At 37.3% G+C, this 12,226-nt stretch overlaps 1 protein-coding gene across 2 annotated transcripts in view; it reads right to left on the minus strand.

The window, feature by feature from the left end:
• The window catches only part of ttv (exostosin glycosyltransferase 1 ttv), a 224,634-nt gene extending 213,492 nt beyond the window's left edge, over positions 1 to 11,142 (minus strand). For both annotated transcript variants that reach the window (XM_077431210.1, XM_077431220.1), the window contains exon 1: positions 10,268 to 11,142. In XM_077431210.1, coding sequence (XP_077287336.1) covers positions 10,268 to 11,142 — 875 coding nt within the window. The remainder of the gene's footprint in view (positions 1 to 10,267) is intronic.
• Positions 11,143 to 12,226: the final 1,084 nt, after the last annotated feature.

Consider the following 12,226-nt stretch of genomic DNA (forward strand, 5'->3'; position numbering starts at 1 on the left):
ATACAGTGAGCCACAATGCAGTACTTAACGCTCTACAAACACAGGGAGTACCGGAACCCTATGTGGGGCTGTTAGCTGCAATATATAAGAATGCCACAGCTTCGGTTAAAATTTTTTCAGGTACAGATAGATTTAGCATAAGAAAAGGAGTAAGACAAGGAGATACAATCTCGCCCAAGTTATTCAATGCGGTGCTTGAGGGAGTTTTCAGGAACTTGGAATGGGACAAAGCCGGAGTAAGCATCAACGGTCGCTTCTTGAGTCACCTTCGGTTCGCAGACGATATAGTTTTAATAGCTCGTGATTCAGCTGACCTACTTAACAGACTAACACAGCTGGACAGGGAAAGTAGAAAAGTAGGATTAAAAATTAACGTAGATAAGACCAAACTAATGTTCAATAGGTATTGCATGCCTGATAGCATCCCATTAGATGATAAACCAGTAGAAGTAGTAAATAATTATTTATATTTAGGTCAAATAATTGACATGTCTGGTAAAAAAGATGAAGAGATAAAGAGACGTATGAAATTAGGATGGAGTGCATTTGGACGGATGAATGCTGTTTTTAAATCAAAAATGCCACTCTGCCTGAAGAAAAAGATCTTTGATCAATGCGTTTTGCCAGTGATGACGTATGGATGTGAAACTTGGACACTGAACACCAAGATGCTACATAAAATCCAATGCACTCAAAGAAGTATGGAGCGCTGTATGCTTGGCATAACGATAAAAGACAGAAAGCGGAACACGTGGGTGAGAAGTATGACAAGAGTAGTGGACATAGTGGATAGAGTGAAGAGATTGAAATGGCAATGGGCGGGTCACGTAGCTAGGAGGATGGACGAAAGGTGGACAAAAGAATTGCTTGAATGGTACCCGAGAGAATGCAAAAGGGTAAAAGGAAGACCGCAAGGAAGATGGGTGAACGAAATTAGGAAAATGTACGGGGTGAGATGGATGAGTGTTGCGCAAAACAGAGACGGGTGGAAGCGTGTTGGAGAGGCCTTCATCCAGCAGTGGATGGCGAGTGGCTGTAAATGATGATGATGATGATGATGATATATATATATATATATATATATATATATATATATATATATATATATATATATATATATATATATATATACAAATAATAATAATAATAATAATTAAAAATTATAAAAAACAACAAAGAAGGGAATGTCTTATAAAAGAAAAAATATATGTAATGTGATGTATATATATATATATATATATATATATATATATATATATATATATATATATATATATATATATATATATATATATATATATATATATATATATATGTATGTACATATGTATGTAAAAAAAAAAGTTTTTTTATCCTTCCCCTTCTCTTCGTCCTTTCAGTGGTCCTTGACCCGTCTCGTTCGCTTAATGAAAGATGGTTCAAAATTATCCGGCGAAAATGGCAAACGCCGCAACAATACCGTGAGATATATTACCGCGAAGAGACATTACAAAAGATTACCTATTTATTATCCGACGTAAATCACCTGTCTCGTGCGACGAAACACGAAATGTGTATTTATTACGTACACACCCTAGCGAACAATACGCTATATCAACCCTGGAATTAAATTTCAATATGAAACCGACGCATGTATGACAAAATTTAAAACAATATTTTGGGAATATATTTAATATGATAGAAAACAATATGAGAATTTTCTTTTGTGTATATTATTTCTTTAGTTTGTGAAAATAATACATGTACATATGTACGTACATACAAAATTACGTGAAATAGAAATAGCGAAAATATTTCAAGTCTATTTCGGTTAAACAAGCATTGCATAAGAAAAGTTATAATTTCCCGTGAAATGAGAAGGAACATCGATTACACTGTTCGACACGAAAAATGTTTCAGAGACGGGATATAACTTTTCTTACAGATCTATGCCCAGTGAACACGAATCTGGTAATAAAAAGTGTTGATTGGCTCGAGATTCGGAGATATATGTGTTTTTTAAACCGCGCGATTTTTCTATATCTTGGTGTCGTTAATTTTCTGTTCAAAATGAATATTAGAATCTAGAGTCGGGTATTTTATCTTTCATTTGTAGTACTTGTCAGCTTTCAAATCTCTCTAAGTAGTCGTCCAGTTCAAATCAAAAGTCAAAATTACGTATTTTCACTTGTGATTTTTTCCCACTGTTAATACTATGTATATTATATTGAGTATTTTCTATTAAAACATGTTTATTAGGATAGTGTTCTGATAAATATATTATTAAATTCAAATCCTTCTAATTATTTCATTACAAAATTATTTAAAAACACATTGAAAAAAGTTTGTGACCACTATATCGTTGTATACAATGACGCACATGATGCAGCTTTCAATGATGCAGCGCACACAACACAAATTTGTGCTCTACTAATACGAAGTTTTTGGTCACAATTTTACCGGTTTAAAATTCACACATCCAATTAACCCTTTTAAACGAAATCAAAAAATAGTGTGGCCAGAATACTATCCTAATAAACATTTTTCAATAGAAAATACTCAATATAATATAGTATTAACAGTGGCAAAAAAATCACAAATGAAAATACGTAATTTTGACTTTTGATTTGAACTGGACGACTACTTAGAGAGATTTGAAAGCTGAAAAGTACTACAAATGAAAGATAAAATACTCGACTCTAGATTCCAATATTCATTTTGAACAGAAAATTAACAGATTTTGAGAAATCGACCGAACAACACCAAGATATAGAAAAATCGCGCGATTTAAAAAACACATATATCTCCGAATCTCGAGCCAATCAACACTTTTTATTACCAGATTCGTGTTCACTGGGCATAGATCTATAAGAAAAGTCATATCCCGTCTCTGAAACATTTTAAAAGTCGTCGTTTGTCGAACAGTGTTATTCACAATTACATATGCCGAAATTAATCTGAAAGACAAAGAAATAATATGTAAATTGAAAAATCCTACAAAAATAATATAATACAATCCACACGGATAATATTTCGACACCCTCAACTTCATGATTTTTTTTGTACAACTAAATAGATTAGGGAATTCCAAACCATGTGGTCTTGCGAACCAAAAATTTGTACATCCAGCATTACGGTTCGGTGATTACTGGTCACAAAGTCAATAAAATCTCTATATCGGAACATTTGGCAGCCGAAAAGTCCATCATACTAACGATAACTATCATAGTAACGAGAACTTGAGTGCCAAATATTGTGTATTCGCGATTTTCATGGCAAAAATTGTCTTTGTGACCACCCCAATGTGACGAATAGTCCAATTACCCAGCATTACACATACATATATGTACATATGTGCACGCATACAACACGTACGTCATCGGGTCACAAAGTTATGAATTATTTCTTTCGTTTCTGTTTCCTCAATTTAGAGATGAAAATAGGCGAGAATGACGGATCCGCTCTTGGGGAAGCTTACGCAAAACTCGCATGGGTTATATCGCGGCGTAAAACGTCTCCACTTAGCGGAATTTGACTGGATAACAGAATCAGAAACGTCGCCATAAATTCACTAAAACGTCACAAAAATATACAAAGGGTATTTGTCATCCCGCGTCGTAAAATCACTAGAAGTGTAGAAGAGACTACCGTCGTTCCACACACGCAAATAATATATTCCTTGTAGGGAAAAAATATCTGTGAAAAAGAAATGCGAGGGCAGAAAACTAGACATTTTTGACGCATATAAAACAAATGGGGTTTGGTGCAAACGATCGACAAGCGCCAGACAGACTGAACCACAGATTAACTGGATGGCTGCTTTAAACGCAATTCTCGACTTCACGAATGATAGATTGCACATCAGATGACGAGTAACCTTTCGATGTGCACAGATGCAATTATTAAAATGGTAATTATTAAAATTGAGTTGGATCTTTTTGGCGAGTTTAATAAGGCAAAATTCGAAACTAAAGTATCAGAAGCACAGAACGTATACAGGGTAGGTATGTCGGGACTTCGGGTAGATTTCGCTTAGTGTAAGTGCGAGCAGTGCGCACGCATAAGGTACACGTGTCGTTAATCTGTGGTTCAGTCTGTCTGGCGCTTGTCGATCGTTTGCAACGCATCGAAAATAAATGTAAGGCAAGGGCTACTGTAAAATAATCCAACTCATTTCTGTAGAGATAAAACAATAGCATTTTATTGTGTTTCTTAATAGTATCGCCAAACTATACAGGTCGATAATTTTAGTCAAGTTAGAAATTCAAACATTACTATGTACATATGTTCACGGTGTACATAGTAATATGTACATATACTTCACGGTGATCGAATAAATGCACCCAAGAGTGCCGCACTCTTGAGACATTCAAGCTTTCAAAAGGTGCCTAAGAACAACTAAAGGGGGCTACAGAAGCTCTGGAATATCGGGCGGTAGACCGTGAGATATTTCTTTCGGTAGATCTGAAATACGTGCGGCGTACTGAATGCGCTTCCACCCGACGGTGAATTTTCATACACAAACTACGGTCTGCGTCGACATCGGTCGCCGCAAGACATACCGCCCGATATTCCAGAGCGTCTGTAGCCCCCTTAACGCAATAGAATTCCACAAACAAGCATCAAAGTGTACTTTTATGTTATCCGAGGGTGTTAACCCTTTTTTTTTGGAATTCTTTTACGCGAGTTCTTCTTGAACGCCTTTTAAAATTACGATTTCTCGAAATTGCGCCACAATTGAGTGCATTTGGGTGCATCCTTCCGGGAACCGTGTTTTACAGTAGTTTAATTGTATCATTTTTCTCGCCAGGGTGCAAATATATGCATATTTTGCACATAAATGAAGCATAGAATGTAAATCTAGGTATTGAAAGGAAAAAAATTACAATACCATTAGAATACAAAGAATCCAAATAGGAATATGTGTGTACAAGAGGCGTGTCGCGAAAATATCCCCATTTTCATCGCACAGTCTTACTTGGGGCGAAATCACACAGCGCGGTATGTAGGACGTTTTTTTTAGATAGTTTTAAACATATATAAAAAATGTGGCATACCTGGCACGTATACCACGACCGTCCATCCGGCCGGCCAAACGACCGGTACGCCCCGCCCCTTTAGACCTTTTTCGGTCAAATTGTATGGTTTTATTTATACTTCCTTGACAGTGATCGATAACGATTTCAAGAAATATAGGAGTACTTGTCGATGATTTCGCCCTTACGCGCGTGCGAGCTGGATATAAGAGGACTAGATGACGTCATACCAAGTCCCCATGTATTCTGCTCGCGTATAAGTGAGGATGTGTGATAAAATAAAAACAGGGAGATTTACACAGCACGCTACTGGTATGTACATATGTACAGGGCCGCCGAGAGGGAGAGGAAGCTGGGGTTAAAGTTCCAGGGCCCGGACTACTTGAGGGGCCCCGTGTTGGGACGTCCGACTGATCGTTATTGATATTTTATATAATTCTACATAAAAATACATATATTTCTTTAATGCTAAATATTTATTATTTTTCAATCCGCGCATTCTTTGTGTCCATGTAAAGTCGTACCTGTTATATAGCATACTTTCTTATTTGATTATAAAAAAAAAATTGTATTTAACAAATAGGTATTTTTCTAATAGATTTTTCGCATATTAAAAATATATATCTATAAGAATATATCATAGGCAGACATATGTAGTTGAAGATGGCAGACATAGACATAGGCGGGATGTTTGCATATTTGTTTTGATTTTTAGTTTTAATTTCAGATCCAGATCCGGATCCCTATTTCAGTTCCAATTTCGATTACGATTCCAATTTTGATTTAAACTCCGATTCCCGATTCCAATTTCAGTTCCGATTCCAATTTTAGTTCCCATTCCGATTCCCGATTCCCAATTTCAGTTCCGATTCCCAATCAATTCGAAAAGTATCACTCGGGTTTCTTCAACGACAGTAAGGGCGAAATTACACAGCGTGGTATGCGGTATGTGGTGGTACATTGACATGTTCTCCTATATTTATTAAAACCGTTATCGATCACTGTCAAGCAAGGATAAATAAAACCATACAATTTGACCGAAAAAAGGTCTAAAAGGGCGGGGCGTACCGATCGTTCGGCCGGCCGGACGGTCATGGTATACGTGCCAGGTATGCCACGTTTTTTATATATGTTTAAAACTATCTAAAACTAGTGTTGGGCCCGTTAATTTCAACGGGTGGTTTCGAAAGGAATTGAAACTCGACTAAAAATAAAGTTAAAGATATTGAATCGACTGGTTTCGGAAAGAAATTGATGCACGAATTAGAAATTACGAATGACAAATTACGAAGTGAATACGAATTACGAATTACGTTTTGTGCGTCGCCGACGCCCCGGCGCCTTTGCCCCCAGCGCCCTCGATGCCTTCGGCACCCCGGGGCCTTCGCCCCCAGCGCAACCGATGCCTTCGGCACTCCGGGGCCTACCCCCCCAACGTCCCCGATACCTCCGGCACCCCGGCGCCCCGGGGCTTTCGCCCCCAGAGCTCCGGACGCCTCCGGCGCCCTTTTATTGTACTCAATAAATATTGTTTTTTGAGTACAATAAAAAAATATTTTGACTAAAATTTCATATAAAATGTTGTATTCCAAATATTGTGGGCAGACTCTCGTTCTAACACTCGATGACCACAATCGAATAGTAATCTGAGCACACTCAAAACATAAAAGACGTGTAATGAAATTTATTGGCTTTTTTATCTAAAACCACCCAAAACTTCGAAAGAAAACATTCTTTTAACTATTGACCATACGCACTTGAGGATAGATAAAATGAGGGAACTCAGCTTAAATGAATAGTCATCTCAAAATTCACATGTTAAAATTTGATAGTTTTTTGACATATGTATACATATTTATGTATATGGTTTTAGCATTGCTACAAGCAAATTTTGCTGTTGACACACAAATGCGGGTTTTGTAAAATTAAAGATGTTGAAGAGGATGAATTATGGAAGTTTTTATAAAATATAAAAACTTCCAGAGAAGAATATTTGTTAATTATTATTTGATTTTTTTTACAAATATTTGAACTAACAATATTAGGATACAACTTTTGTTTAGTAAGGAAAAAGGCGGGGGGTGGGGGTCGTAAAAATTAAACACCGACCTGGTTCTTTTTTATTTAGCACTACACCACTGTCCATAACGTTGATCCAAGGATCGAGCTCTTTATTACATTCGGTTTAATAAAAGTATTTTGCAATTCAACTCATTTAATAGTGAAGTTTGTTTATTTTTTTTTTGTTACTTTTAATATTCTTTTATTATTTTAATCACAATATTTCAATATTCGATAAGCATTTTACTTTACAAGCATACACAGATTTACATATATGTACATACATACATATGTATGTATGTACATATATGTATGTATGTATACGCCTACTCCACATATGTATATTATATAATCTCCGGCCAGACATTTCTTGTTACGACACAGAGAAGGAAAAGAGAATTCTAGAGGAAGGGTGATTAAACATGAGTGGAATATCTTCCCTTCATATATGAGCTAAGAGCCGAGCTGAACCCTGAGGGTCAAAGACGAACACGGCTTTTGTCAAGTAAACAAGAAATAATCATCAACCTTCACCATATATCATATTCAATTTCCTTTATTTGTAGTGAAGTCTGAAATTAAATCACTTATGAATAATATATTCCACCACAACACAGCAAAGATAATCATGCATACGTACATATGTACGTTTACTGGTGATGAAAAACTTATTATTCAGAATTAATTAGATGAAGATTTTTCAGTTCAATAAAAAACTTTTTTTTTGGCGCCAACATAAAATTTATATCGAGATATTCCTAAATTCGCAAAGATGATATCTTATAATTCGAGGAGCCACTCGAACCTATCACCGAATCGGGTTGAGTGGTTGTCTTGAAAGGTCGAGAAAATTCGATGATATTTATCTGCGTGGGCATTCATTATATTCAACGCGCCTATTTCGCACCTCTGGCAAATTTCAACGCTAACAGTTTACGGATCATTTTTTCAGAAAATCGATTCGAGCTACAAAAAAATAAGCAAATATGAGAATGTTTGGCCAGGAGCCAATTCTCACAAAAGAATCTCGCCCTTTGGAATGTTGTACAAAGGACCCAATCGGCAAAAGTAACGATACGTGGATGGATGTATGTACATACAGACATTTAAATGGATGTGTACGTGGATGAAGAAGATTGCTCGTACATCGAGAGGGTAATCGCCTCAGGCCACACTGTAGACGGCCTGTCTAAAAGAGATAGGAAAATCCTCGTAACTCTGCAGAAGAACCTCAAGAAAGTATCTACGAAATTCTTTCAATTTTTCGAACACTGACGAGTGGTTTTCTACCAAACGATCCACTACTTCAAAGGTAAAATAAAAACATAATAATGCGAACCGTGTATTACTTATATACAAATATATATATATATATATATATATATATATATATATATATATACACACATATATACACATATATATATATATATATATATATATATATATATATATATATATATATATATATATATATATATATATATATATATATATATATATATATATATATATATATATATATATATATATATATATATATATATATGTATATATATATATATGTATATGTATTCTCCACTATATTTTTTGCTATATTTCTCACCACTCTCTCTACTATATTTTTTACTACATTTTCAATTTTATTAATAATTATTATTTTAATATAAATATTATTATCAAATAATATACACTAATTAATTCCATATTTTATTTTACTAATACTTATTTCAATTCAATTACTATCATCAATAATTTCTATGTTTGACTTATTTAATATTAATGCTATACAAGCTAGAGTGATTATTGCAAATTTGTTTTTCGATGATTAATTTTATTGAAAATTTACGATTGTGATTATGAATTTTTATTTTGATGTATTTATTTTGTCTTTGCGTTTTTTGTTATATATTATATTATTTTTATTATTTCATAATTTTTATCATATTATTATTCTTATTATTTGGATATTTTTATTATACTTTTATTTCTATTTTTTTTCTTTTTGTTTTCTCTAACTATCTTACTCTATTATCATTTTTGTTTCTTATTTTAAATGTTTGAGCTTTTCTTTTTTTTCTTTTTTTTACCTATATGTGAAAATTATTAATGGTTTACTTAACATAATTATGTTTTTTTACTATCAATCTATGTAACTTAATAAACTGTAAATTTTCCAAATAAATAAATAAATAATTAATTCTATATCTTCATTTATAATTACATATACATACTTATGCATGCAATTACATTTTTTACTATATTTTTTACTGTATTTTCTTCCATACTTTTTGCTCTATTTATAACTGTAATTTCATTTCTATTACTAATTATTATCTTATTATAAATATTATTATTAAAGAATACAAACTAATTAATTCCATATTTCACTTTATTAATATACATATATTCAAATTCATTTGCTGCCATCAATGATTATTATTTGAACAATAATTCTATATCTTTATTTATAATTACTAATGCATGTTCATTTATATACATATGTCTATGTTTACCTATGCATGTAAGCTTATACGTCTATCTTTACGCACTCTATCAATTCTACCTATGTATATATTATAGTTTTTATTTTCATTATTAATTATTGGTTCTTTCTTATGTTTCTGAACGCACTTTATTTTCAATTATATCGTCAATTGTCATCTAAATCATTGGTTATCATTGGTTATCATTGTTTATTATTATATTATGAACAAATACTTGGCAAATAACCTAGGAAGGAAGTTTTTTTTTGTTATATATTATATTATTTCATAATTTTTATCGCGTGTGCCATAATTGAGGAAGGGAGAAGTCTAATACGTTTGTATGGACAAGGCACTGGTGTCCAGCCCTCTTAATATATACATATGTATAAAATTTCAACTTCAACTTAAATTTTTAAAATTTCAACAAAAATAAATATAGTACAAAAAATAATCAAATTAAAATAAAAACAAAACCTAGAGGAAATAAATATAAATCGAAATTTGAAAATAAAAAAAAAATTGAAATGCTTCGCTTCACGAAAACAAACGACGATCGCACGTAAATAAAGCGAGTGGCGTTTCAAGCGGCGGGCGCACGCGGCGCTGCGATCGCCCGCAAACGTCAAAGTGACAGACGGCGAGCAAGAGGACAGAAAGAGTATCACGAGAGCTCAGGACTTGGGGTCGGGGGACCGAACTGACCTGTCATATTCGCGGTTGTCCTCGTCGCAGCGCTCGTCCTTCATGTTGCGCCAAGACTTGCCGTGGCGGCAAGTGGTCACCAGCACCAGGTCCCTCTCGTTGTGCAAATGCCAGAGGGAGTTGCGCGTCTCGCTGCCGATGCCGTGCACATAGCGTTTCCCCTTGAACGCGAGCAAATACCTCTTGTCGGCCGGGAAATTGTTGTCGACGGCGGCGCCCGGCTCGCCGCCCTTCTCAGGGTGCTGCTTGTGGAAGAGCGGCAGCGAAATGTCGAAGAGCGGCCGGAAGCGGGACACGGAGGCGCTGGCGCGGGCCAGGATCGCATACCCGGCGTCGAACCCGAGGCCCTCCTCCGAGTACTCGGGCCACGTGCCCGAGTACAGGTTGAACACGACGTGGTTGCGGCCGCCGTTCCAGAAGGGCAGCCGCTGCAGCCGCTGCGGCACGTTGTGCACGAAGTCGGGCGAGAGCGGGTCGCGGTCCAGGGTGTCTATTCCGAGCACGAACAGGCACGCCCTCGACGGGTCGTCCGTGGCGTAGCGCGACTGCCGCAGCGCCGACAGCACTTTGCGGTACGACGGCGACGCGGGCCCTTCCGACGGGTACACGTACACGGCCAGCTCGCCGCGGCACTTGCTCGCCTCGAAGCACGTGTCCATGCGGCACGACGCTGGCGACAGCGGCCGCAGCGACGGCCGTCGCCGACGCCCCCGCTCCTCCTCCTCCGCCCCCCCCCGCCAGAAAGCGCGCGCCCCCGCCGCCCCCTCGCCCGACGCGCGCCCCCCCGCCCCTCGCGCGCGGTACCCCCCGAAGTACGCGCACGCGAGGAACGCGCACGACGCCACTAGGAGCAGGTAGCGCTTTTTGGCCTGCATGGCTCGCGAGTCACGAGTCACGAGTCGCGAGTCGCGAGTGCGACTGAGCGCGCAGTGCAATGCAGTTGGCGGCGCCGGCCGGTCGCCGCGCCGCCGCGCCGCGACTGTCGAACTGACGACTGACTAAACTATTCCATTCCAATCCGCTCGTGCTCCCCCACCACGCGACCCACTCCCCTCGCCCCGCACCCACAACCGTCGCCATGGTTACGCGCACGCGCCTCCACACCATCCGCGCATTCGTTCCCCACTCGCTGTTGTGCTCTGATGTAAATTCGAATGCCTCCACGCCAATCCATGATTTTGTCATGTATTTGAGGAATATTACAAATATATACATACATAAAAACAAAATTCGATAATAAAATTGTATAGATGGTTAACTTTTGCGTTCTTGTTATTTAAATTGTTAGATTTTTCAAAAATAAATAAATATTGTATCATCATCATCATCATTTACAGCCATTCGCCATCCACTGCTGGATGAAGGCCTCTCCAACACGCTTCCACTCGTCTCTGTTTTGCGCAACACTCATCCATCTCATTCCGCACATTTTCCTAATTTCGTTCACCCATCTTCCTTGCGGTCTTCCTTTTACTCTTTTGCCTTCTCTCGGGTACCATTCAAGCACTTCTTTTGTCCACCTTTCGTCCATCCTCCTAGCTACGTGACCCGCCCATTGCCATTTCAATCTCTTCACTCTATCCACTATGTCCACTACCCTTGTCATATTTCTCACCCACGTGTTCCGCTTCCTGTCTTTCCTCGTTATGCCAAGCATACAGCGTTCCATACTTCTTTGAGTGCATTGGATTTTATTTTGCATCTTGGCGTTCAGTGTCCAAGTTTCACATCCATACGTCATCACTGGCAAAACGCATTGATCAAAGATCCTTTTCTTCAGGCAGAGTGGCATTTTTGATTTAAAAACAGCATTCATCCGTCCAAATGCACTCCACCCTAATTTCATACGTCTCTTTATCTCTTCATTTTTACTACCAGACATGTCAATTATTTGACCTAAATATAAATAATTATTTACTACTTCTACTGGTTTATCATCTAAGGGGATGCTATCAGGCA

This window comes from Arctopsyche grandis, chromosome 1, assembly GCF_051622035.1.
Source record: "Arctopsyche grandis isolate Sample6627 chromosome 1, ASM5162203v2, whole genome shotgun sequence".
Taxonomy (NCBI): Eukaryota; Metazoa; Arthropoda; class Insecta; order Trichoptera; family Hydropsychidae; genus Arctopsyche; species Arctopsyche grandis.